At 47.2% G+C, this 27,819-nt stretch overlaps 2 protein-coding genes across 8 annotated transcripts in view; one reads left to right on the top strand and one right to left on the bottom strand.

Annotated features, from left to right (window-relative positions):
* The first annotated feature begins 1,524 nt into the window (after positions 1-1,524).
* Positions 1,525-2,593, top strand: CEBPD (CCAAT enhancer binding protein delta). Its single transcript, XM_047841991.1, has one exon. It carries the CDS (start codon positions 1,627-1,629, stop codon positions 2,446-2,448), a length of 822 nt encoding a protein of 273 aa, XP_047697947.1. The 5' UTR covers positions 1,525-1,626; the 3' UTR covers positions 2,449-2,593.
* Positions 2,594-3,648: 1,055 nt separating this feature from the next.
* SPIDR (scaffold protein involved in DNA repair) overlaps positions 3,649-27,819 on the bottom strand; it is a 509,126-nt gene continuing 484,955 nt past the window's right edge. For 4 of the 7 annotated variants that reach the window (XM_047841985.1, XM_047841986.1, XM_047841990.1 and 1 more), the window contains 5 exons: positions 11,024-11,117; positions 9,861-9,975; positions 9,518-9,571; positions 7,036-7,128; positions 3,649-4,317 (listed from right to left, as the gene is read on the bottom strand). In XM_047841985.1, coding sequence (XP_047697941.1) covers positions 4,153-4,317; positions 7,036-7,128; positions 9,518-9,571; positions 9,861-9,975; positions 11,024-11,117 — 521 coding nt within the window. In that variant the 3' untranslated portion in view covers positions 3,649-4,152. Of the gene's footprint in view, positions 4,318-7,035; positions 7,129-9,517; positions 9,572-9,860; positions 10,008-11,023; positions 11,118-27,819 lie in introns of those variants that run through there. The other 3 variants (XM_047841987.1, XR_007148501.1, XR_007148502.1) reach the window with 3 other exon arrangements.

The following is a 27,819-nucleotide window of genomic DNA, read 5'->3' as shown; positions in this document are numbered from 1 at the left end:
TTTCATACGAATATGGTTCCTCCATATATTCATTTTACATTCTCTGATTGGAGAGAGCTTCGATAGTGTTTCTATAGGTTCCTAAATAAGAACCGAGACATATGTCGTCAGCTTTTTCTTCGCTTAGGCATGAGCCCACACTATATGTGTCCCTGGGTTTTACCCTTCATAGGAAATTAATCAATAGTGTAACATCATGTGCCCTCTCCAAGTAATTCCAAAGCAACATGTTTGTCCTTGTAGAAAACCTATAAAACATCCATAGTATATCATTAGAAATTACCTCTGGAATTGCCTGCATTAACTCCGGTGCAGTTTTTGGAGCGTTAAAAGTCTGGTGAGTGAGAAGCCGAAGCCAAGCACAAATGTGAGAACGAGGCCACGCTGGAATAAGGTCAGCGATTTAATAAGTGCACTTGCCCAGAAACGCCTGCCCCAAATTGCAGGAAACAACGAACAAAATCAATCCATACCGTCTCTTCATGCATTTTACAGTATGAAGAGCCAGCAACGTGATACGCTGTCAGAGCTGCTCGTGTAAATCTCTTTCTCCTAAAGAGGACCCACCCGCTTTAGACTCAGAAGGACTTCTTTCTTCTTGGAATACCGGGCACAGAGAAAAGAGCCCGGAACTAAACACAGGACTGGAGCAAGACGCCACCGCCAGATGGCACTGCTTTAGCAGGCCGAGCGCGAACGCCAGGGCGCGGGGAGCTCGCGGGGAGCGCGGGGCCGCGGGACCTTGCGGGGGTCGAGCCGGCCGTCGGGGCCTGCGAGCGCGGCAGCCCCCGGCATTTAGCGCGGCCGGCGGCTCCAACGTGCGTCGGGACTCCTCGTCTCCCGTCTGCTGTGCCCCGCGGTCCCTGCGGCCTGAAGCTCCAGCCGCGACGCCGAGCCTCGACCCCTAGGGCCGACTGGGCCCCGGGAACCCGGGGGAGAAGGGCCAAATTGGGCCCCGGGTTTCCGGAAACGTGCAAGCCCCCCCCTCTCCTCCACTGAGCCCTCCTTGCCGCTCGTGGCGCGGACCGGGGTCCCCAGGGCCGGAGCCGTGGCTGGAGAACGCCCCAGCGCTCTGTCCTCGGTCCCGCAGTCGCCCCCCCCCAGCTGGCGCTCCCTGTAACGACGGGAACCGGCCCGGGACGCGCGCGCCGCAGCCAAGTCCTGGTTTTGATTTCACTGCCGCTCCGAAGAGCAAAGAGGCTCCAAACCCAACAAACAGGAAGGAGAGAAGGAGCCGGAGTGCGGGCAGAGGGAGGGCCATTCCCAGCAGAGGCGCTCGGGCCGGGCCGCGGACGGGGAGGAAGTGGCGCCCCTTCCCCTCCCGCGCGGGCCGGGGCGTGGGGGTGGGGGTGGGGGCAGCGAGAGGACAGCGGCCGGGGGCGGGGGGGGGGGTGGCTCGGGGGCGGCTCCGGGGCCGGGCGGGGTGCTCGGGGCGGGGTCTCCCTGGGCGCCGCCGCCCGCCGCCCCCCTCCTCCTCCCCCTCCCCCTCCCCGCGGCCCCGGGGCGCCCCCGCGGTTCTGGAGCCGGGGCGGGGCGTGCGCGTCAGCTCGAGCTAGAAAAGGCGGCGGGGCCCGGCCCAGCGAGGTGACAGCCGCGCTCGGACACGGAGGCCGGCCCGACGCCGCCATGAGCGCCGCGCTCTTCAGCCTGGACGGCCCGGCGCGCGGCGCGCCCTGGCCCGCGGAGCCCGCGCCCTTTTACGAGCCGGGCCGGGCGGGCAAGCCAGGCCGCGGGAGCGAGCCGGGGAGCCTGGGCGAGCCGGGCGCCGTAGCCCCCGCCATGTACGACGACGAGAGCGCCATCGACTTCAGCGCCTACATCGACTCCATGGCCGCCGTGCCCACCCTAGAGCTGTGCCACGACGAGCTCTTCGCCGACCTCTTCAACAGCAACCACAAGGCGGGCGCGGCGGGCGCCGCCGCGGGAGCCCTGGAGCTGCTGCCCGGCGGCCTCGCGCGCCCCCACGGCCCGGGCACGGCCGCCCCGCGTCCGCTCAAGCGCGAGCCCGACTGGGGCGACGGCGACGCGCCCGGCTCGCTGCTGCCGGCGCAGGTGGCCGCGTGCGCGCAGACGGTGGTGAGCCTGGCGGCCGCGGCGCAGCCCACGCCGCCCACGTCGCCCGAGCCGCCGCGCGGCAGCCCCGGGCCGAGCCCCGCCCCGGGCCCGGCGCGGGAGAAGAGCGCCGGCAAGAGGGGTCCGGACCGCGGCAGCCCGGAGTACCGGCAGCGGCGCGAGCGCAACAACATCGCCGTGCGCAAGAGCCGCGACAAGGCCAAGCGGCGCAACCAGGAGATGCAGCAGAAGCTGGTGGAGCTGTCGGCCGAAAACGAGAAACTGCACCAGCGCGTGGAGCAGCTCACGCGGGACCTGGCCGGCCTCCGGCAGTTCTTCAAGCAGCTGCCCAGCCCGCCCTTCCTGCCGGCCGCCGGGGCCGCCGACTGCCGGTAACGCGCGGCCCCGGGGGGGAGGGGGGGGCGGGAGAGACTCACCAACGACCGATACCTCAGACCCGACGGGCCCGGGAGCGGAGCGCGCCCCGCCCGGACGCCGCGAGAGCCGCTGGGCGCCGGCCGCAGTGTCTTTGGGACGCGCCCACGGAGGAACCTACGGCCTGGACTGAACCACCACTGAACTTCGAGAGAAGCTATACGTGTTTCTTTCCCCTTAAATTATTTTTATAATGGTAGCTTTTCTACATCTTACTCCTGTTGATGCAGCTAAGGTACATTTGTAAAAAAAAAAAAGAAAAAGAAAAAAAAGGAAAAACTTTTCAGACAAACCCTTTGTATTGTAGATAAGAGGAAAAGACTGAGCATGCTCACTTTTTTATATTAATTTTTACAGCATTTGTAAGAATAAAGAAGCATTTAAAACCACCCCCGATTCCCGTATTCACAGTGACTCCTGAATGCTGGTGGCCCCAGGACCTCGCTGGGGAAGGGCACGTTCCAGTGCCAGGCATGCAGCAAGGCACCGGGGAGGCCGCGGGACTCAGGTGTGTGTCCCTGAGGGGGGACCTGAGCTCCCTAGAAGAGGGGATCTGCTTTGCTCTTTGAAACCTGCCAGAGTCTACCTCCAGATGTTTTGTTTGCTTAAGATCGAGGAAGCACGAATAAAGGAACTCGTGCTAGACTAGTAGCTTTCCGGTGGAAGGTGCTCCCAGAGAAGTTCCGGGACTTGGGGAGGAGGCTGGCGGGATGACCGGTCCTGCAGTTGACTTAGGGGCTCCTCTGTAGGCAAGAGCCCCCAGGGGCTCCCTAACTTCAGTTGGCTGCTGCAGGGGTGAGGGGTGAGGGGAGGGATCCGGCTCTCCGCACAGCATGTCTGAGTCGTCTTTGGCTTCCATGGGACTTTGCTTTCACTTTCCTCAGTCTTAGGTACAGCTTCCAGTAGGTTTTCCGAGTGGGTGTAAACATAAGATAGTTCTGTGGTAGATGCAAAAGACGGTCAAAAAGCTCCTCAAAAGCAGCAGTCCTGCCGGTCGTTGAAATGTTTCAAAGCTTCATCAGGACAAATCAAGCCGTTCACCTTTCCCCCAATTAAAGCGGGTACTCGGCGCCCTTTCTTGCTCTGGACTGCTAGGTCTATCTTATGTAATTTAACCGTGGCCTATCATGATTGTCTTGTTATAAAGGAGGAAACAAAATCTTTGTTGTCTAAAGACAATTTATTCATCATTTCGCGTTAATTTAAATCTCTGCCAACAAAGCCAACAATAACCAATCACTCCTCTTGAGTCTGTAATCTCGGCTCTCTGTGCACAGTACCCAGCATGATTAAACAGGCCTATCGGTATAGCGAGAATCACAGCAGGTAACTTATCTATACTTTAGGAGTAACAGTTTTAAACACTTAAAAATTACAAGTGAGCAGAATTTTTTTCTTGCTGTTTTAATACTGCCTAAGATGAAGTACAAAATGAAGGCCTCAAGCTTAGTTAAGTTTTAATATAACATGTTCCTGAATTTGCACAGAGGTCGTAAAATATAACTGTAGAGAAAAGCATTTTGAGGTATAGTTTACAAAATTATCTTGCTAACATTTGCCCTAGAAAAATCTAAGTTCCATTTCAAGATCATACAGTACACTCACTCTGCCCGTAGTTAACAAATAACTATCCCAACCACCACCACCTCCGCCGCATCACAAAGTTCACAGCTCCTGTGGCGAGGGGCAGTGTCGGGAAGAGGCTCTTCCTGCAGTCAGGAGCTCAATTTCCTCCAATCCAACGCAGCTAGCCGGGTGGGTGGTTACGGACCGGACAAAACAATTCAACAGCCCCACCTCCTTTCCGAGGACACTCTTCACTTCATAACTCTGCAGTGACAGAAGGCATGCTGGTTAAAGCAAACAGAGCTAGCCCTGGACGTCCTGTTCCCAACAACACAGAACACCAAAGAGCAGAGCAGAAGGTCCTTCCCTTAGTCTGTGACCTTCCACTTTTCAAATGGTGAGAACAACAGGGTGAGGAAGAAAAAAAGTGACAGGCTAGATAAAAGCCCTGTTGATTATGGCAAACGAAGGAGCTCCTGTTTTCTGATCTTTGTTAGTGGATGCAACGACAAGGACGTCCCAGCTGGCTGTCCTCGGAGAGGAACTGGGGACTGACATACAAAGGGATGTGCCCCGGTCTCTAGTGGGAAGGCTGGGGGCAGGGCACGCATCATGCTTGCAGCTGTCTTCCACTTCCTTTGGGACACTTCCCCAATCTAGCAACACTTCTGGTCAAAGGATTGCCTGGTACTTTGCCCCAAACTTCCCTCCTTAACAGGATCCCGTTTTTTCTAGAGTAACTCTTCTCAGGCCAAACATGCAGAAAGCTTTTCCTTCACACTGTTTGTTTGAGGAGTATCTTACAGGCAGGTTTCATCTCTAGATGAGAACTCAGGGCACTGGACAGCATGGGAACCAGATGACTGTGCTAGGAAGGTGTGGCAGGTTTCAAACCTCAGAACACTTTCTTCCAGGGGTTGGGGGGAAGTGGGACTGAAAATAAAGAGCGGCTCAAACTCGCTGGGATGAATCCCATCTCTGGCTTCAGCAGAGACGGAAGCCCTGGAAGGTAACAGGTTCTTTCAGAGGCTCCTTTGCTGCCACCTGCAGAATGCTATCTGAGGTGCATCACCCCTCCTCTGCGCAAGACCCCTTCACACAACTCTACAGTAGCTCAGGTCTGTATGTTTTAGCTCGCTCCTTCCATCGTTAATGTGTCTTCGCGAAGGAGATGGAGGCTGGAGGGCTCTGACAACGTGGCAAAAGTAGGCACATGTCTGTGGCTCCCTGGTGCCCTCCCATCGAAGGTGGGCACCTCACTGCCCTCACCCTGGCTCCTGGGCTGGACTTAGTGACTACTTCTCACGGAAAGTATGGTGGAAAGGACACTGAGTGGCATCCCCAGCTTGGTCAGGAAGGAGCCCAGCTTCTGCCTACATCTCTTGGGATCCAGACACATATCGTGAGAGAAGCTAGACTGTGTGGCCAGAGCCCGAGAAGGTCCCAGGCAAAGGAGCACAGCAGTCAGTGGGGGACTGAAGGGCGTTTTGTGAGTCCAGCCTAGCCTTTGGGGCACCAACTGATGGCCCGCAGAGCTGTCCTGGCAGAGCCCTATCCAAACTGCAGGTCTGTATGCAGAGTAAGTATGGAGGCCACCTAAGCTTTGGGGTGGTGGGTTTTGAAGCAGTAACATGATGTTCAACCTGGGATCAACCTGGGATGCGAACACTGCTCTACCGCCAGTCCACAAGATCGTTCTGCTTCCCCATCTTTGAAGGCATATTGCAACACACCCAGCCTATTCAATGTGATCAGTAGTTTTGGTTTCTTCAGTGGCTTAATGGAGGGATGGGGGAGTAAGAGTTGCAGTCAAGACAGGTGAAGAGGGGTCAAAGGGCAGCTCAGTTAGTCAAGTGTCCCAACTCTTGATTTCAGCTCAGGTCGTGGCCCCAAGGTCATGGGATTGAGCCCCGCAACAGGCTCTGTGCTGAGTGTGGAGCCTGCTTGAGATTCTCATTCTCTCTCTCTCTCTCTCTCCCTCCCTCCCTCCCTCCCTCCTGCCCCTCTCCCACTTGTGCACTCTCTCCCTCTCTAAAACACAAACACAAACAAAAAAAGACAGATGAAGAGGCGGAAGTAAAGTCTCTCACTGGACAACCGAGGCTGAGGCCTTCCTCAGCCCCAGCTCATCTGTGCCATTGATGTCAGGTTCGTGGCCCACTGCCTTGATCATTCGTCAAGGACTTGCTATAAACCAAGAGGGGTCTGATCCTGGAGAGATGGCAGAGAACCAGACAGCCGCAGGACTGAGGGGTGTGGAGGGCGCCCATAGGGCCGTGCAGGGTAAGGGGTCGCCGTCCCCGGCTGGGAGGACTGAGGTAGGCCGGCTGGGTACTTCTTTGCTGTCTCTCACTACTTGTACATTCGTGCGTGGGGAAGAAGGAGGCCCAGGCACTCCTACACTCACTTAGGCGGAGAATTCTGGCTTGTAAACAAAGTCAGGAACAGATCATTCCTTCTTACCACATCCGATTTGGCAGCGATAGATTATAATAACCACATCATAGTCAATAATAACTATATCACTGATAAGTGGAAATCAAGTGATAATTATGTTTGGGGGGAATTAAGATGGGAAGGTACAGAGCAGTCGCACTAGCAAACGCAAGTGCACTGTTCGTATGAACGGACTGAATGTACGTATGTGTAAAATGCGTCTGTTTTGAAAAGGCGCACTACATTTCCCTTCAGCTTTTATTTTTCTGAAAGCTAGGAAACAAACTCCAAATTTCGTATCACTATAATGTGACCTTTGACAACTAACATGTACAACAGCAGCCGCTCCATTTCTCACCTCTGTAGCCTGAACACGTCAAAGTTTCGGTATAAAACTTCACACTCCGGTGTCCTAACCAGAAACAGTACATCTGTTCCAGGGAGTGGAGCTATGGTTCTCATGGAAAGACTAATTTGATTCTTTGGATTTTGGCAAATGTGCATTCTCACCCAGAAAATGGACACAATCCAGACTGCAAAACTCACGCTCATGTCTCCACAGAGGACCTTCTTACACCCATCTTCTCTCAGCTCCTTGCAGGTCAGATGTAAAGCCCTGATTATCCACTGTGGGTAAAGCTGGGGGAGGGGGAAGGAGGTGACTAAAATGTGCCCCCAGGCTTGCAATTTACCCTAATTTTACTGGCGTCAGCTCTGATAACAGAGCACCCAGAAAGGTGACACCCAGGACTGTTGCCACCCTGTGCCCCTCACCCAGTGCAAATGTGCACACGTAGGCACACACAGGTGTGTACACACGCTCAAGCACACCCACAGGCAAATCCACCGGCAAACGCACCCACGCTCAGATACACACACGTTTGCACACACACCCTTGAGCTCTTTATAAGTAGGGTTTTGCCTACAGGTGCCCCGTAGTTGAGAGGTGTGATGTGTAAGAGGTACAAGTCAGCCTCACTCAGAAGGAAATCAAGTGAAGAGACAGTTCTGCCGGGGCCTCCTCCTGATCCCCAGGTCCCTACAGAGAGGTTGGGGACTCAAGAGCAGTCCGTGGCTGGAGGCTTCCCAGGGGGAGCACCAGGCTGCTCTCTGGAGGAGCCTGTGGGGAACCGGAGGGAGAACAGGCCTGAGCCTGGTAGGGCCCAGCCAGGGCCCCCTGAGGAACTGCGGGGCAGGTGCTGGGCCTCTGCGCCCATGTGGGCCTGCGGGGAGCCGTGCACCATCCCAAGTGCTGCTTCTTGTTTGCTGAGGCTGTGGGTTTGGGTTCATTCGCTATGTGTTCTCCTTAAGCAGAAGTTTTCCCAACACTTCCCAACTTTTTGCCCAGATAACCTAGATCTGCCACCTAGATCTGTTCACACCTGTTTAAAGCCCCCTCCAATCCCATCAGCCTTACCCAGGATCACGCCCTTCTTTCTTCCGCCTCACCCACCCCGGAGACCGAGAGATAAGGTGACGAGGAATCAGTCAGCAGGCACTGCTGTCTTGTCACCCAGAAACTTCAGGGGGAACAGAAACATACACACAAGGATCCGTCACCCTCCCACACTCTGCTAGGTAGTCACTTCTGGGGATAACAATGTACCCAATGAAGACTGTGGCTGCGGGCCCTGCACTCTCGTTTCTTTAGTGGTAAAGTGTGGATTCTGCACTACCGAGATGTTGGGGACGTTCAATAAGGCAAAGGTGTACGAAAAACGGTGAGCACAGTTGGTGGCCCACTGTAGTTACCGACTCACATTTTACTTGGACACAGTCAGGGAGTACTTGCTCATGAGCCCATCCATCAGTCCCTACACGCGAAGCAGCCCTTGGGATACAGGTTTGGCGTGGGGCTGGAGGTGTCCCCATGCTGCGCTAGGGAGCTATGCCCCCGCCGGTGCGCTGTATCCCAGGGAGAGAGCCAGAAACTCTTTTTAGGGCTCCACGGGCAGTTCCGCCCTGAAAGCTGGTCGGACCAGCGATCCCCTAGGATCCTATTCATGGATTTATCCGCGTCCCAGTTTAGTCCAAACTTTGAGAGCCATGGTTTTGAGGGAGGAGTGTGAATGGCTGCTCCACCTCCTGTGCTGCCGACCTCTGCCCCTCAGGAGGGGCTGGCAGCTGCCGGAGGCAGAAGCCCCTCGCACCTCCAGAGGAGCCCCACATTCTGGCTGCAATCAGAGCTGGAATTTGGCCATGGGATCCCATCAGAAAGTTCTGCAGATGACCAGCCCGCTTTTCGCCACAATCTGCCCAGCTGGCCCAAGTCTGCTACTTGGATGTGGACCCCACCACTGGCCACAGATACCTTTTGTGACCTGGGAACTGTGCCCTGGCACCATTGCAGTGGTCAGTCCCCCGTGCTCTTCTCTGGGGTTCAGTGATTCCACGGGCCACTTGTGGTGCTAGCAGATGGTTTTGACCAGACATGTCAAGGACAGACCTTTCCTGTTTATGAGGGCCAAATTTTACAAGGAAGAAACTGTCTCTGGGCCGTAAGTTATGTATGTTTAGGTGGTGGTTTTCTTGAAGGAGCACACCGCTTTACTAAGCCTCACACCACAGCAACTCTCAGGGCAGGCAAAACGGTTCTGAGAAATAACGGTAACGTTCCAGTTACTCAGACTCTGGAATACCCAGCAATTAACAAACACAAGATGCGTGCCTCATACATTCCCGTTCTATTAATGTAAAACCATGGCAGGCCTTGAAGTGTCAACTGTCTTACTAAAATCAAAGCCAGGGAGATAGATTCACGGATCTACTGCAAGACTGGTTAGGAAAGAGCCTCGATCCCACAAGGGAAAGGTCTCGTGAACAGACACGGCACTTGTCAGGAAGAGACAGCGGTGTGGCGTGCCCACGTCTTGGCCTACTCCAAACACCGAGGACGCGCACGATTATACTGCGGCACTCCGCTGTAACCGAGAGTGCAGGAGGCAGGGGTCTGCACCTGGGGATGATCCACTGACTCGGGCTGAAGCGCACAGGGCTGGACACCTGGGCTGCGTGTCCCTGGACTTACCCCATCTTCGCAGGCGGCGAACCTCAGGAGCGAAGAAATACTGGCCTGGGACAGCTGCAACGACAGCGGGGCAGGCAGGTTAAACCCCAGGACGGGTGCCAGTGCTCAGGCCCGCGCCCGGGGTTCATGTCGAGTCTTCATCTCTCCGGTAGCTTCCCTCTCCGAGTCTTAAGTCCAACGTGACTGTAAGTCACAGACATGGGAAGACAGTGTTCCTGAGGGGGAGCCCTTCCCTCCCCTCCCCCAGGGAAGGAAAAACAGAGGCCGCCCTCCCAGCTGGCGGTGCGGCAGAGGGGCTCTGTGACACAGAGTGGGACGCATGCGAGCACCGCCCGCCTCCTACCTTGACCCTCACTGTGCACTGGGGGCGAGAAGGGCAGTCCAGGAACACCTGCAAGTGCCTTCTGAGAAGAGGAGAGATGACCACGCGGGAGCAGTCCCCACAGGAAAAGGCGCCTCTGTTGTTTGGAAACACACAGGGAAGACAGGACTTGGAAAGCACAAATCAGAAGAGTCTAGTGGTAGACAATTTTTTCTAAACACGAGTGTTTGCTGAGACAGATTTACCCTCAGAAACGAAATTCCTGAAATAGGCCAGAAAAAGCTCCAGGCTCAGCATGTTCTGAGGGACCAGTGTCAGCCTCCCGCCAAGGGCTGCGTAGGTAACTGATGCCCCAAGGGACGGAAGGGACACGGGCAGGGCAGTCTCATTCGAGCTGGGAGAGGGGGGACAGCAAACATCCCACGAAGCCAAGTGGAGGCCCTGGGCTCAGCAAGCAGAGGTCAGGGCTTCCCTTCTGCCTCAACAGGACAACCTCCTCCTTGTCACCAGTAGCTATGCTCCTTACTGCCACCAAGTAAACCTGTGACTCAAACTCTTCTTGTCTCTTAAATATGATCCAGTAATGACTTGTTTACACCTAAGGCCACCGGCCCAGGAGGCGTCAAGGAGACAGCTGTCCTTTACTTATTAAGAAGCAGAAAAGTAACAATCGGGCCTCCTCCTGTCAGGTGACAAAGTCACCTTGGGAGGCTGGGGAACCGGCTCAGAGAACTACATTGATACCCAACCCCCTGGGGCCCAAGGGAGGGTATGCAGTAACGCTGGTCCAGGGAAGGAATGTCTGTTTACACAGATGTTCACTGGTCTCTGGAAAAGTCTGTACCCCCGCAGAGGACAAGCTGTAGAGTCACCAAGTTTGTCTCATTCATTCACATTTGCCCCGAGTTTTTCTTTTTACTCCTGACCGAAGATAAAGGAGCCGAGTACAAAACCGGGCTCTTTTCTCTTTGGTGAACTGCAAGGACCAGCAACACGCCCTGCCATGAGGAAGCAAGCTCACCTTGCACCACGGCCTTCTAGCTGCAGTGCCGCTACTTGGCTTCCGGGTGGGAGTCATGCCTGGGCCCTGGCAGGGGAAGCTGGCCCGAGGCAGCGTGGCACTGGGGCCCTGGGACTGGCTGCGGCTGCCCTGGGGTCTTTCAGGACAGCTGCTGCATGCTTACCTGTCTCCCGGGCTCTGCTCCAGTCTCTCGTTGCCACACAGGTCACAGGTGGGCCATGAGAAAGCTGTGCTCTCATCCACACCAACCACAGTGCCTGGGCCCACGTGAAACAAAGATGGAGTCTCAGGGGCAGTGTCCGCCCTCCCAACTTCTCTCTGTCCCTCAGGCCCTACATGCTAGTGTGAGGTTCCTCAGGTTGTTCTCTCCCTTGTGCGTTTATACAAATGTTCCCCAGCTTTTTATAATTTCCATGTACTGCACAAACAAAACTACAACAATAAAAAGTAAGTTGTTTAAAACTTGCCCGTATTGCTACCTAACCAAGTATTTCCATTCTGCCTCATTGTTTTCAGGTTTTTTCCAGATGTGTACATACTGAAATCATTACAAGCAAGCTGTCGGGGCAGTGTCTCACACTACTTTGTAGGTTGCTGGAGAGCCGTTGCAAGGACTGTCTTACTTGATATTCCATTTAAGTCACGGTTCCCTCCATATTGGACATACAGGTCTGAGGCAGTGGAAATCTTTCCACGTAAGGTCCTTATTGTACTGAGATCTCTTCCTCAGGCTAGATTCATGGAAGCAGAATCACTCTGTCAAGAGTATGAGTGTTGAGAGTTGCGGCAAGATGGCGGCTTAGGAGGACGCTGGGCTTACCGCGCGTCCTGCTGATCACTTAGATTCCACCTACACCTGCCTAAATAACCCAGAAAACCGCGAGAGGATTAGCAGAATGGAGTCGCCAGAGCCAAGCGCAGACGAGAGGCCCACGGAAGAGGGTAGGAAGGACGGCGAGGCGGTGCGCGCTCCCCGGACTGGCGGGAGGGAGCCGGGGCGGAGGGGCGGCTCGCCGGCCAAGCAGAGCCCCCGAGTCTGGCTTGCAAAAGCGGAGGGGCCGGAAGGAGTGTGTTCCGACAGCAAGTGCGACTTAGCGTCTGGGAGGTCATAAGTTAACAGCTCTGCTCGGAAAGCGGGAAGGCTGGAGGACAAAGGGAGGGAGAGCTGCTGAGCCCCCTGACAACAGAGCTCAGTTTGGTGGGGAACAAAGGCGCTCGCCAGCGCCATCTCCCCCGCCCATCCCCCAGCCAAAATCCCAAAGGGAACCGGTTCCTGCCAGGGAACTTGCTCGCTCCGCGCAAACACCCAACGCTGCGCTTCGGAGGAGCCAAACCTCCGGCAGCGGATCTGACTCCCTCCCGCTGCCACAGGGCCCCTCCTGAAGTGGATCACCTAAGGAGAAGCGATCTAAGCCTGCCCCTCCTGCCCCCGAGCACCTTGCCTACCCACCCCAGCTAATACGCCAGATCCCCAGCATCACAAGCCTGGCAGGGTGCAAGTAGCCCAGACGAGCCACACCACCCCACAGTGAATCCCGCCCCTAGGAGAGGGGAAGAGAAGGCACACACCAGTCTGACTGTGGCCCCAGCGGTGGGCTGGGGGCAGACATCAGGTCTGACTGCGGCCCCGCCCACCAACTCCAGGTATACACCACAGCACAGGGGAAGTGCCCTGCAGGTCCTCACCACGCCAGGGACTATCCAAAATGACCAAGCGGAAGAACTCCCCTCAGAAGACTCTCCAGGAAATAACAACAGCTAATGAGCTGATCAAAAAGGATTTAAATAATATAACAGAAAGTGAATTTAGAATAATAGTCATAAAATTAATCGCTGGGCTTGAAAACAGTATACAGGACAGCAGAGAATCTCTTGCTACAGAGATCAAGGGACTAAGGAACAGTCACGAGGAGCTGAAAAACGCTTTAAACGAAATGCATAACAAAATGGAAACCACCACAGCTCGGCTTGAAGAGGCAGAGGAGAGAATAGGTGAACTAGAAGATAAAGTTATGGAAAAAGAGGAAGCTGAGAAAAAGAGAGATAAAAAAATCCAGGAGTATGAGGGGAAAATTAGAGAATTAAGTGATACACTAAAAAGAAATAATATACGCATAATTGGTATCCCAGAGGAGGAAGAGAGAGGGAAAGGTGCTGAAGGGGTACTTGAAGAAATCATAGCTGAGAACTTCCCTGAACTGGGGAAGGAAAAAGGCATTGAAATCCAAGAGGCACAGAGAACTCCCTTCAGACGTAACTTGAATCGATCTTCTGCACGACATATCATAGTGAAACTGGCAAAATACAAGGATAAAGAGAAAATTCTGAAAGCAGCAAGGGGTAAACGTGCCCTCACATATAAAGGGAGACCTATAAGACTCGTGACTGATCTCTCTTTTGAAACTTGGCAGGCCAGAAAGAATTGGCACGAGATTTTCAGGGTGCTAGACAGAAAAAATATGCAGCCAAGAATCCTTTATCCAGCAAGTCTGTCATTTAGAATAGAAGGAGAGATAAAGGTCTTCCCAAACAAACAAAAACTGAAGGAATTTGTCACCACTAAACCAGCCCTACAAGAGATCCTAAGGGGGACCCTGTGAGACAAAGTCCCAGAGACATCACTATAAGCATAAAACATACAGACATCACAATGACTCTAAACCCGTATCTTTCTATAATAACACTGAATGTAAATGGATTAAATGCGCCAACCAAAAGACATAGGGTATCAGAATGGATAAAAAAACAAGACCCATCTATTTGCTGTCTACAAGAGACTCATTTTAGACCTGAGGACACCTTTAGATTGAGAGTGAGGGGATGGAGAACTATTTATCATGCGACTGGAAGCCAAAAGAAAGCTGGAGTAGCCATACTTATATCAGACAAACTAGACTTTAAATTAAAGGCTGTAACAAGAGATGAAGAAGGACATTATATAATAGTTACAGGGTCTATCCATCAGGAAGAGCTAACAATTATAAATGTCTATGCACCGAATACCGGAGCCCCCAAATATATAAAACAATTACTCATAAACATAAGCAACCTTATTGATAAGAATGTGGTAATTGCAGGGGACTTTAATACACCACTTACAGAAATGGATAGATCATCTAGACACACGGTCAATAAAGAAACAAGGGCCCTGAATGAGACATTGGATCAGATGGACTTGACAGATATATTTAGAACTCTGCATCCCAAAGCAACAGAATATACTTTCTTCTTGAGTGCACATGGAACATTCTCCAAGATAGATCATATACTGGGTCACAAAACAGCCCTTCATAAGTTTACAAGAATTGAAATTATACCATGCTTACTTTCAGACCACAATGCTATGAAGCTTGAAATCAACCACAGAAAAAAGTCTGGAAAACCTCCAAAAGCATGGAGGTTAAAGAACACCCTACTAACGAATGAGTGGGTCAACCAGGCAATTAGAGAAGAAATTAAAAAATATATGGAAACAAACGAAAATGAAAATACAACAATCCAAACGCTTTGGGACGCAGCAAAGGCAGTCCTGAGAGGAAAATACATTGCAATCCAGGCCTATCTCAAGAAACAAGAAAAATCCCAAATACAAAATCTAACAGCACACCTAAAGGAACTAGAAGCAGAACAGCAAAGGCAGCCTAAGCCCAGCAGAAGAAGAGAAATAATAAAGATCAGAGCAGAAATAAACAATATAGAAACTAAAAAAACTGTAGAGCAGATCAACGAAACCAAGAGTTGGTTTTTTGAAAAAATAAACAAAATTGACAAACCTCTAGCCAGGCTTCTCAAAAAGAAAAGGGAGATGACCCAAATAGATAAAATCATGAATGAAAATGGAATTACTACAACCAATCCCTCAGAGATACAAACAATTATCAGGGAATACTATGAAAACTTATATGCCAACAAATTGGACAACCTGGAAGAAATGGACAAATTCCTGAACACCCACACTCTTCCAAAACTCAATCAGGAGGAAATAGAAAGCTTGAACAGACCCATAACCAGCGAAGAAATTGAATCGGTTATCAAAAATCTCCCAACAAATAAGAGTCCAGGACCAGATGGCTTCCCAGGGGAGTTCTACCAGACGTTTAAAGCAGAGATAATACCTATCCTTCTCAAGCTATTCCAAGAAATAGAAAGGGAAGGAAAACTTCCAGACTCATTCTATGAAGCCAGTATTACTTTGATTCCTAAACCAGACAGAGACCCAGTAAAAAAAGAGAACTACAGGCCAATATCCCTGATGAATATGGATGCAAAAATTCTCAATAAGATACTAGCAAATCAAATTCAACGGCATATAAAAAGAATTATTCACCATGATCAAGTGGGATTCATTCCTGGGATGCAGGGCTGGTTCAACATTCGCAAATCAATCAACGTGATACATCACATTAACAAAAAAAGAGAGAAGAACCATATGATCCTGTCAATCGATGCAGAAAAGGCCTTCGACAAAATCCAGCACCCTTTCTTAATAAAAACCCTTGAGAAAGTCGGGATAGAAGGAACATACTTAAACATCATAAAAGCCATTTATGAAAAGCCCACAGCTAACATCATCCTCAATGGGGAAAACTGAAAGCTTTTTCCCTGAGATCAGGAACACGACAAGGATGCCCACTCTCACCGCTGCTGTTTAACATAGTGCTGGAAGTTCTAGCATCAGCAATCAGACAACAAAAGGAAATCAAAGGCATCAAAATTGGCGAAGATGAAGTCAAGCTTTCGCTTTTTGCAGATGACATGATATTATACATGGAAAATCCGATAGACTCCACCAAAAGTCTGCTAGAACTGATACAGGAATTCAGCAAAGTTGCAGGATACAAAATCAATGTACAGAAATCAGTTGCATTCTTATACACTAACAATGAAGCAACAGAAAGAAAAATAAAGAAACTGATCCCATTCACAATTGCACCAAGAAGCATAAAATACCTAGGAATAAATCTAACCAAAGATGTAAAGGATCTGTATGCTGAAAACTATAGAAAGCTTCTGAAGGAAATTGAAGAAGATTTAAAGAAATGGAAAGACATTCCCTGCTCATGGATTGGAAAAATAAATATTGTCAAAATGTCAATACTACCCAAAGCTATCTACACATTCAATGCAATCCCAATCAAAATTGCACCAGTATTCTTCTCGAAACTAGAACAAGCAATCCTAAAATTCATATGGAACCACAAAAGGCCCCGAATAGCCAAAGGAATTTTGAAGAAGAAGACCAAAGCAGGAGGCATCACAATCCCAGACTTTAGCCTCTACTACAAAGCTGTCATCATCAAGACAGCATGGTATTGGCACCAAAACAGACACATAGACCAATGGAATAGAATAGAAACCCCAGAACTAGACCCACAAACGTATGGCCAACTCATCTTTGACAAAGCAGGAAAGAACATCCAATGGAAAAAAGACAGCCTCTTTAACAAATGGTGCTGGGAGAACTGGACAGCAACATGCAGAAGGTTGAAACTAGACCACTTTCTCACACCATTCACAAAAATAAACTCAAAATGGATAAAGGACCTAAATGTGAGACAGGAAACCATCAAAACCTTAGAGGAGAAAGCAGGAAAAGACCTCTCTGACCTCAGCCGTAGCAATCTCTTCCTCGACACATCCCCAAAGGCAAGGGAATTAAAAGCAAAAGTGAATTACTGGGACCTTAGGAAGATAAAAAGCTTCTGCACAGCAAAGGAAAAAACCAAGAAAACTAAAAGGCAACCAACGGAATGGGAAAAGATATTCGCAAATGACATATCGGACAAAGGGCTAGTATCCAAAATCTATAAAGAGCTCACCAAACTCCACACCCGAAAAACAAATAACCCAGTGAAGAAATGGGCAGAAAACATGAATAGACACTTCTCTAAAGAAGACATCCGGATGGCCAACAGGCACATGAAAAGATGTTCAGCGTCGCTCCTTATCAGGGAAATACAAATCAAAACCACACTCAGGTATCACCTCACGCCAGTCAGAGTGGCCAAAATGAACAAATCAGGAGACTATAGATGCTGGAGAGGATGTGGAGAAACGGGAACCCTCTTGCACTGTTGGTGGGAATGCAAATTGGTGCAGCCGCTCTGGAAAGCAGTGTGGAGGTTCCTCAGAAAATTAAAAATAGACCTACCCTATGACCCAGCAATAGCACTGCTAGGAATTTATCCAAGGGATACAGGAGCACTGATGCATAGGGCCACTTGTACCCCAATGTTCATAGCAGCACTCTCAACAATAGCCAAATTATGGAAAGAGCCTAAATGTCCATCAACTGATGAATGGATAAAGAAATTGTGGTTTATATACACAATGGAATATTACATGGCAATGAGAAAAAATGAAATATAGCCTTTTGTAGCAACGTGGATGGAACTGGAGAGTGTGATGCTAAGTGAAATAAGCCATACAGAGAAAGACAGATACCATATGGTTTCACTCTTATGTGGATCCTGAGAAACTTAACAGGAACCCATGGGGGAGGGGAAGGAAAAAAAAAAAAAAAGAGGTTAGAATGGGAGAGAGCCAAAGCATAAGAGACTGTTAAAAACTGAGAACAAACTGAGGGTTGATGGGGGGTGGGAGGGAGGAGAGGGTGGGTGATGGGTATTGAGGAGGGCACCTTTTGGGATGAGCACTGGGTGTTGTATGGAAACCAATTTGTCAATAAATTTCAGAAAAAAAAAAAAAAAAAAAAAAAGAGTATGAGTGTTGGAGATACAGAAACACCCTGTTAGAAGCTGTCTCCCACAAGGAGGTTCACGGTGATTCACACTGTCACCATCCATTCACAGAGTGTTAGCCTCACCTCAGTATTTGCTTCCTTGGTAAGTATAATGGAATTCCTTATGTTCATTTCCACTTCTTTGGTAAGGAAAGAGAAGTATTCTTATTGGTTTGTTATCCTCTTATGTGATTTCTTTGGTTTCCTTATTTCTTTTGTAACCCAATATTTGTGATTTATTTATTCAACAAACAAATGTGTATACAATGCTACTTAGTGTGGGATATACATGTAGCATGAAATATATAATGATGAATACTACAATCCTCACTCTTGTGGACTCTCCAGTCTGGTTGAGAAGAGAGACAAACAAATAATGAGAAAAATATGAATATGGGAGAAAACATTCACAAAAACATACCAGATAAAGGACTGTTATCCAAAATACACAAAGAACTCTTACAACTCAACAATAACACAGACAACCCAATTAAAAAATGGGCCTAACACCTTCATAGATACCTCACCAAAGATAATATAAGATGGCAAATAAGTATATGAAAGATGTCAAACATCATATGACCAGGGAAATGCAAATTAAAACAAGGAGAACACAAACACACACACACAAAATTCCAAATAATCCAATTAAAAACGGGCTGAGGACCTGACTAGATATTTTTCCAAAGAAGACATCAAGATGGCCAACAGACACATGAAAAGATGCTCAACATCACTGACTAAAAGGGAAATACAAATCAGAACAACGAGATATCACCTCATACCTGTTGGGATCACTAAACTCCGAAAGACAAGAAATAACAAGTGTTGGCAAGCACTTGGAGAAAGGGGAGCCCTCATGTACAGTTGGTGGGGATGCCAACGAGGGCAGCCACTGTATGGAGGTGGCTCAAAAAATTGAAAATAAAAACACCATATAATCCAGTAATTCCCCTATTGGGTATTTAACCAAAGAATACAAAAACACTAATTGGAAGATATATACACTCTGATGCTTATAGTAGCATTATTTACAATAACCAATTTATGGAAGCAGTCCAAGTGTCCCTCTATGGATGAATGGATAAAAACAGATGTGATACACATACACACACACAGGGGAATATTATTCAATCATAAACAAGAATGAGATCTTGCCATGTGCAATAAAAGGATGGACCTAGAGGGTATTATGCTAAGTGAAATAAGTCAGTCAGAGAAAGAGAAATACCATATGATTTTGCTTATATGTGGAATCTAAAAACCGAAACAACCAACCAAACAAACACAAAGTAGAAACAAACCCATAAATACAGAGAACAAAGTGGTAGTTGCTAGCGGAGAGAGGGGTGGGGGATGGGCAAAACGGGTGAAGTGTTACAGGCTTCCAGTCACGGAATAAATGTTATGAGGAGACGATAATAGAGCTGTATGGTGACAGATGGTAGCTACCCTTGCAGTGAGCACAGCACAATGGATAAAGTTGTCAAATCACGATGTTGTACACTTGAAACTCCTGTAACACTGTGAGTCAACTACACTTCAATAAGTAAAACAAAACAAAATACCCAACAATGAGATAACACTACGCACCTATTGGAAGGGCCAAAATCCAGAACACTGACCCCACCAAATTCTGGTAAGGATATGGAACAATAGGAACTTGCAGTCATGGTCGGTGGGCATGCAAAATGGTACAGCTACTTCGGAAGACAGTTTTGGCAATTTCTTGTAAAACCAAACATAGTCTTACCAAATGACCCAGCAATTGTGCTTGGTGGTATTCATCCAAAGGAGTTGAAAATTTATGTCCACACAAATACCTGTATACAGATGTTTACAGCAGCTTTCTTTTTTTTTTTTTTAAGTTTTTATTTATTTATTTTGAGAGAGAGGGAGAGAGAATCCTAAGCAGGCTCCGCAATGTCAGCACAGAGCCCTATGCGGGGCTTGAACTCACGAACCATGAGGTCATGACCCAAACCGAAACCAAGAGTTGGACACTTAACCAACTGAGCCACCCAGGCGCCCCAGCAGCTTTATTCTTAATTGCCACAACTTGGAAGCAACCAAGATGTCCTTCAGCAGGTGAATGGATAAACTGTGGTACATCCATACAATGGGATATTATTCAGCACTAAAAAGAAATGAGCTATAATACCATGAAAGCATACATGGAAACTGAATTCATATTGCTTAGTGAAAGAAGCCAGTTTGAAAAAGCCACATACTGCATGATTCTAAACTATACAACATTCTGGAAAAAGCAAAACTACACAGACAGTAAAAAGATCAACGGCTGCCACGTGTTAAAGGGGAGGGAGGGTGAATAGGTGGAGCAGAGGATTTTTATGTCAGTGAAACTACTCAGTCTGATACTGTGATAATGGATACATTGGATACATGTTGTACATTTGTCTGAACCCATGGAAGTACAATACCAAGAAGGAACTCTAATGTCAACTCTGGACTTTGGGTGATTATGATGTGACAATGTAGGCTCATCAACTGCGACAAATTTATCACCCTGGTGGGGGATGTTGATAATGGGGGAGGCAGTGCATGTGCAGGGGCAGGAGGTATGGGGAATCTCTGTAACTTCTGCTCAACTGTGCTGTAAACCTAAAACTGCTCTAAAAATAGTCTATTAAGGGGGTGCCTGGCTGGCTCAGTATGACTCTTGCTCTCAGGGTGGTGAGTTCAAGCCGCACATTGGGCACAGAGCCTACTTAAAATAAATAAACAAATATATAGTACATTCATAAATAAATAAAAATAGTCTATTAAATATTATCATAAAATAAATGCTAAATTGAGAAATGGAAAAGACCCTTGGAGGCAGAGAAGAGAGGCTCTCTAGCTAGCTTGAGGTCAGGGAAGGTTTCCCAAAAGAAGAGGCACGAGGTGTGGTTGTAGGTGGGTGACAGGTGCTGGTGAGGCTGGAGGCCAAACAGGCATGAAGGAAAGGCAAATGATATGGCTGAGAGGTTGGGAACCCAAGTCACTCAGGGTCTTGCTAGGGATGTTAGACTTGGAAGGCATGAGAAGTCAGTGAGGAATTTTAAACAAGAGACTGAGATGCTCTAATTGTCTTGAAATGTGAAGCATTATAGATATCACCTAGATACATGAGCAAACCATAGACCATTCTTGTTGAAAAGTGGTGAGATTAGACATTAGAAAAGGTGTGACTTAAGTTTCCAGAAAAATAGAAGAATCATCCCTCCTAGTCCTGGAACAAAGATTTTCATTCTCTACTAGAACAAGCATTAGGAGAAACGTATCTGTAGGGGATAAAACAATTGTTACAACTAAGTAGGCTTGATTTATTAAAATGCATTCATGCAAGCCTACTTGAATGACTTTTTAAAAATGAAAATAATAGATCTTGATTTTGAAAAGGCTGTCCCAGCTAATTTCATTGTCCTTGCAAATCTAATCAAGATTGAGTCAAAGGGATAAAAAGTAAAGTCAATAACGGCTTATAATACAGCCGGAAAGGAGTGTTGACCAATTCACAAGAGGCAGAGGCATAAGTAGGGCCAAGCGGGATGAGGGGTTCCCATGCCACGGGTGTGTGTGCCCAGTGCCAGCTGGTTCACAGCAGTACTTGCTAAGTGTATGCTACATGAACTAATTAAAAGAAGACTGCTACCAACTAAAGTTCCTTTGTATCCTAAGATATCTTTGGGTGTTAACTGCACTTACATTTAGATGGGATTAAGCAATTTCCTTCCAGCAGGGAACAAGACACAGTTGAAGAAATATATTTCATCTGGGGTACACACCACTGGAGATGCCTTCCAGTAACTCGAAATAAATTCCAAGGGATGGCTGGGAAGCGTACTATTAAACTGTTAGCATCTAGAACATTTGCTTAAATGAAAACAAAAGGGAAAAAAAACCCCATTTTTGTTAGAGTTTGAGGGTTGTAACCATACTCATTGTTTGGCTGCAATGCACTATTAGAAGCTTTTACTTTTTGGGGTGCCTGGGTGGCTCAGCTAGTTAAGCATGGACTCTCGATTCCAGCTCAGGTCTTGATCTCACAGCCCTGAGTTCAAACCCTGCATTGTGCTCGACACTGGGCATGGAGTTTACTTAAAACATAAAATAAAATAAACTTTTTACTTTCCCTGTCTTATTTACAGAAATCTCTTGTAATCAGGTTTGGGAAAGGTGTATCACAGATACATTAAAACATGTTTTCAAAAAGGTTCTTTCACAGGCTCCCTCCTGGGAAGTGCAGTGGCTCCTTTCCAGTAGGGGACAGGGCAGCTACAGGCTCCGGTATTTTCTTCAGTGACTTTCAACTCTCTGGCACACCCTCCTCTCCACTCTTGTTTTCTAACGGACAGAAGCTGGGGCTCAGAAGTGAGGCCAAAGCCTGGTCTGAAGACAGGACTTGGCCACACATTTCCAGGGAGGCAGAGTACAATCTACCCTTGCTGTGTTGGTGCCCCTGGCAGTGAGCGAGACCACCACCCACTAGCAAGGGGAATATAAACAAGTGCTGAGCAACGCAATGAGATAAAAATCAATGCTGCAAAACTTTTTTATCCTAAAAAAAAGTGAACTGAGAAGAGCCCTTGCATAGTGTGGATGCTGATGATTGGGAAATGAGACCAGAAGGCCTGGCAACCCAAGCGCGACAGTGAGCACTGTCCCCCACGGGGGCTCCATTTTCCAGGAACACTTGAGCAGATGGAGCACTCCCGCAGATGGAGGACTCAAGCAGATGGAGCACTCGTGCAGGTGGAGCACTCACACAGATGGAGCACTTGCGCAGATGGAGGACTCATGCAGATGGAGCACTCGTGTAGGTGGAGCACATGTGTAGATGGAGCACTTGAGCAGATGGAGCACTCGTGCAAATGGAGCACTCGAGCAGATGGAGGACTCCAGCAGATGGAGCACTTGTGCAGGTGGAGCACTTGTGCAGATGGAGCACTCATGCAGATGGAGCACCCGTGCAGATAGATGGAGCACTTGCGCAGATGGAGCACTCGTGCTAGTGGAGCACTCGAGCAGATGGAGGACTCTAGCAGATAGATGGAGCACTTGAGCAGATGGAGCACTCGTGCAGGTAGAACACTTGAGAAGATGGTGCACTCGAGTAGATGGAGCACCCGTGCAGGTGGAGCACTCGTGCCGGTGGAGGATTCGTGCAGATACAGCACTCGTGCATGTGGAACACTCCTACAGTTGGAGCACTCGAGCAGATGGAGGACTCAAGCAGACAGATGGAGCACTTGTGCAGGTGGAGATGTTTGTTCTCAGTGAAGGACTAGCTCACAGGGCCATACCCTGACTTTGTTCAAGCTCTACTCGGGGAAAATGCTCGATGTTCTGCAAGGTCCACACCACTGTTGGAGACCCTGATGCCCACCTGATTTAGCTGCTGCAGAGAGCTGTCCACCTCCCAGCACTGACCTCCTGCAGATGGTGAAAGAGCCTGCTTGGAGCTCTCTTTGGACAAGCCATCACTGGGCTTTCCAGGACAGGGAAGGGCAGAGTAGAGCAAGGCTGAGTTACGGAGAAAGGGGTGTCTGCTATTGTTACCTCACTGAGTAGTAAGGACTCTAGGCTTGTGTGGCTTTGATTGGAGTCAGATCTGGACAAGTCCACAGCTTGCTGGAAAGCAGGGAAGCCTCTATGGCCCTTTGTCCATCAGTGGGATCTGTTCACTGCCCCAGCCTCTACCTTACCTGGGCTGTTCCTGCATGGGAGACTGGGCCAATCTTTGCTATTTTGCAGCTGGGGTTTTGTTTTCTCTAAATCCCTAGTTAACTGGTTCTTATCAGGGGATCTGGCAGCTCTGTGATAACAGTGTTTACATATCCACCTGACCCACCCAGAGGCCTGCAGGATACCTTCAGATAGAGATCCACAGGGAACTCTACATTAAAGTGGTGGCATGTGAAGAAAAGGATAAAAGTCAGAAACTGGATCTACATAAACTAAAGGAAGAGCATCAGAGAAGGAATAATAAAAGTTAATGTAAAACATAATAGTTTGCTTAGGTCATTAATAACAACAATGTATTCAGAGATTATACCTTATGGATAAGTGAATGTCAGCAATGTTCTAAGGAATGGGAGAGAGGAATTGAGAATATCCTTACAAGATACCTGTACTACCCTTGAAGCAGGATAGTGTTATTTCAAAGTGGACTTGGTTAGTTATAAATATATATTGCAGTATCTAGGGCAACCACTAAGGAATGTTAAAAAAAAAAAAAAAAAAAAGCAAGCGCCTGGATGGCTCAGTCAGTTAAGCATCCAACTCTTGATTTCAGCTCAGGTCATGATCTGAGATCTGTGAGATCAACCTCTCTGCACTGTGCTGTCAGCTCAGAGCCTGCTTGGTATTCTCTCTCTCCTATCTCTCTGCCCTTCCCCCCCACTGTCTCTGTCTCTCTCAAAATAAATAAATAAACATTAAAAAAAAAAGAATGTTAAGAAAAGTGTAATCAATATGCTGAGAAAGAGGGAAAAATGGAGTCATAAAATACTCAATTAAAATGAGAAAATGCAGGGGCACCTGGGTGGCTCAGTTGGTTAAGCGGCCGACTTCGGCTCAGGTCATGATCTCATGGTCCGTGAGTTCGAGCCCTGCGTCGGGCTCTGTGCTGACAGCTCAGAGCCTGGAGCCTGTTTCAGATTCTGTGTCTCCCTCTCTCTGACCCTCCCCCGTTCATGCTCTGTCTCTCTCTGTCTCAAAAGTAAATAAACGTTAAAAAAAAATTAAAAAAAAAAATAAATAAATAAAATGAGAAAATGCAGGGGTGCCTGATGGCTCAGTTCATTGAGCAGCTTGATTTTGGCTCAGGTCATGATCCCAGGGTCATGGGACTGAGCCACTATGTTGAGCCCCACATCGGGCTTCCCACTGAGCATGAAGCCTGCTTAAGATCCCCTGTCACTCTCCCTCTGCCCCTCTCCCCAGCTCGCACTCTAACGTTAAAAAAATAAAAAAATAAAACAATAAAATGAGATAAAGCAGGAGGGTGGAAGACAAGTTCCCTGAATAGAAAACAATTATAAATACGATAGATATTAATCCAATTATACAAATATTCACTTCATATGTGAATGGTCTAAAAACATAAATTAAAAGAGACTGTCAGAGTGGACAAAAAACATGAGCTAACTCTGTTGTCTACTTCAACTATAAAGACACATAGAGATTAAAGTAAAATTATAGAAGAAAGATATACCCTGCTAACACTAATAAGTTAAAATAGGTATATTAATTTTAGACAGAGCAGACTTCAGATCCAGGAAAATTATTAGAGAGAAGACAGAAAAGGCATTAAATAATGATAAAGGGGTCAATTCGCCAAGAAGACATAACAATTCTTAATGTGTATGCACCTAACAACAGACTGTGAAAATATGTGAAGTAAACTGATAAAACTTCAAGGAGAGATAAAGAAACCCACTATTATATTTTATTTATTATTCTTCAAGACTTCAATACCCTTCTATCAATGACTGAAAGGTCCAAAGGCAGACAATCATAAAGACAGCTGAACTGAACAGCATCATCAATCAATTGGATCTAATTGACATTTATAGAATACTCAATCCAATGACAGCAGAATAAACATTCTTCTCAAGCTCACATGGAATATCCATCAAGACAGACCACAAAGTGGGGCATGAAACACATTTAAAAGTATAGAAATCATATAGAAATCAGGGGGACCTGGGTGGCTCAGTCAGTTGGGTGTCTAACTATTGATTTCAGCTTGGGTCATGAGCGTGGAGCCTGCTTAGGATTCTCTCTCTATTCCTCTGTCTCCTCTCCTGCTCATGTGCTCTCTCTCTCTCAAAAAAGGAAAGAAATCATACTAAGTATGTTCTTAGACCACAACGGAATTAAACAGAAGTCAATAACAGAAAGATAGCTGAAAACCCCCAAATAACTGGAGATTAAACAATACACTTCTAACTAACACATGGGTCAAAGAAGAAATCTCAAGACAAGTTTTAAAATATTTTCAACTAAATGAAAATTAAAACATATCAAAACTTGTGGGATGTAGCAAAACCAGTGCTTAGAGAGAAATTTATAGCACTCTATGCATATATAAGAAAATATCTAATATATAGCTTTCATCTTAGGAAAAATAAAAAGAGAAGCAAATTACAACCAAAGCAAAGGGAATATAAGCAATAACGAAAATTAGAAGAGAGATCAATACAATTAAAAACACAAAATCAAGAAGAGAAATTCAAGAAACCCAAATTTGATCCCTTCAAAAGATTAATAAAAATTATCTGATAAACTTCTAACAGTCTAATCAACAGTACCAGAGACAGAAGAAACAAATTAATTTTATCAGAAATGAAAGAGGGGCCATCATTACTGATCCCATGGACAGTAAAAGGATAATAAAATAATGTTATGAACAACTCTACCCACCCCCCAAATTTGCTAAATTACGTGAAATGGATCAATTCCTTGAAATACACAGTCTATCAAAACTCACACGAGAGGAAACAGATGATCTGAATAAGCTAATCTCTATTAAAGAAGTTGAATAAATAATTCATAATCTTCCAAAACAGAAAATACCAGGACCAGAAGGTTCACAGGCAAATTCTACCAAACTTGTAAGTAAGAAATCATACCAATCCTCTACAATCTCTTCAGAAAATAGAAGCAGAAGGAATATTTCCTAAACTCATTCTATGAAGACAGCATTACCCTAAAATAAAACCAGATAAAGACATTACATGAAAGAAAAATACAGAATAACACCTCTCATGAACATAAATGCAAAGTCCTTAACAAAATGTTAGCAAATCGGGGCGCCTGGGTGGCGCAGTCGGTTAAGCGTCCGACTTCAGCCAGGTCACGATCTCGCGGTCCGTGAGTTCGAGCCCCGCGTCAGGCTCTGGGCTGATGGCTCAGAGCCTGGAGCCTGTTTCCGATTCTGTGTCTCCCTCTCTCTCTGCCCCTCCCCCGTTCATGCTCTGTCTCTCTCTGTCCCAAAAATAAATAAACGTTGGAAAAAAAAATGTTAGCAAATCTAATCTATATAAAAAAATATATACCATAACCAAACGTGGGATTTATTCCAGGTATACAAGGCTGGTTCAATATTTTAAAAAAATCAATTAATGTAATCTGTCATATTAATGGACTAAAGAAGAAAAATCATATGGTCATATCAAAAGATGTAGAAAAATAACTTGGCAATATCCAATACCCAGTCATGATAAAAACTCTCAGCAATCCAGGAATAGAGAAGATCTTCCTTAACTTGGTAAAGAACACCCACAAAAACCTACAGGTGGAAGAAACCAATAAAGAAGTCATATGTAGGAAACAGTGACTCAAACTTAAATGATTAATATGAGGGAGTCCTAGGACAGGAGTTAAGCAAATAGTTAAGACTGTCTTGGTGGGGGAGAAAGCTCTAGGAGGGAAATTATAAAGGAAAAGGATAACTCCAATGATTTGTCATAATTTTTGGAGATTTGAAAAAAAAAAGTGTGGTACAGGCAATGCAAGGAAAATGAAAGTCAATATAAAATTCCACGAGGCAAACCCCATCAAAAAATCCCTATCAGCATTCTTCACAGAACTAGAACAAACAATCTTAAAATTTGTGTGGAACCAGAAAGAAAAGAAAAGAAAGAAAAAACCAAAGCTGGAGGCATCACAATCCCGGACTTCAGGATGTATTACAAAGTTGTAATCATCAAGACGGTATGATACTGGCACAAGAAAGGGCACTCAGATCAATGGAACAGAATAGAGAACCCAGAAATGGACCCATAAACGTATGGCCAACTAATCTTTGACAAAGCAGGAACGAATATCCAGTGGAATAAAGACAGTCTCTTCAGCAAACGGTGCTGGGAAAACTGGACAGTGACATGCAGAAAAATGAACCTGGACCACTTTCTTACACCAGACACAAAAATAAACTCAAAATGGATGAAAGACCTAAACGTAAGACAGGAAGCCATCAAAATCCGAGAGGAGAAAGCAGGCAAAAACCTCTTTGACTTTGGCCACAGCAACTTCTTACTCAACATGTCTCCAGAGTCAAGGGAAACAAAAACAAAATTGAACTATTGGGACCTCATCAACATAAAAACTTCTGCACAGAGAAGGAAACAATCAGCAAAACTAAAAGGCAACAAATGTAATGGGAGAAGATATTGGCAAATGACATATCAGATAAGGGTTAGTACAAA

The sequence above is a fragment of the Prionailurus viverrinus genome, chromosome F2 (assembly GCF_022837055.1).
Source record: "Prionailurus viverrinus isolate Anna chromosome F2, UM_Priviv_1.0, whole genome shotgun sequence".
NCBI lineage: Eukaryota > Metazoa > Chordata > Mammalia > Carnivora > Felidae > Prionailurus > Prionailurus viverrinus.
This window is presented reverse-complemented; position numbering and strand designations above follow the sequence as displayed.

Coding starts and splice junctions, on each gene's coding strand:
- CEBPD (XM_047841991.1), top strand. CDS start 1,627: ATGAGCGCCGCGCTCTTCAGCCTGGACGGCCCGGCGCGCGGCGCGCCC.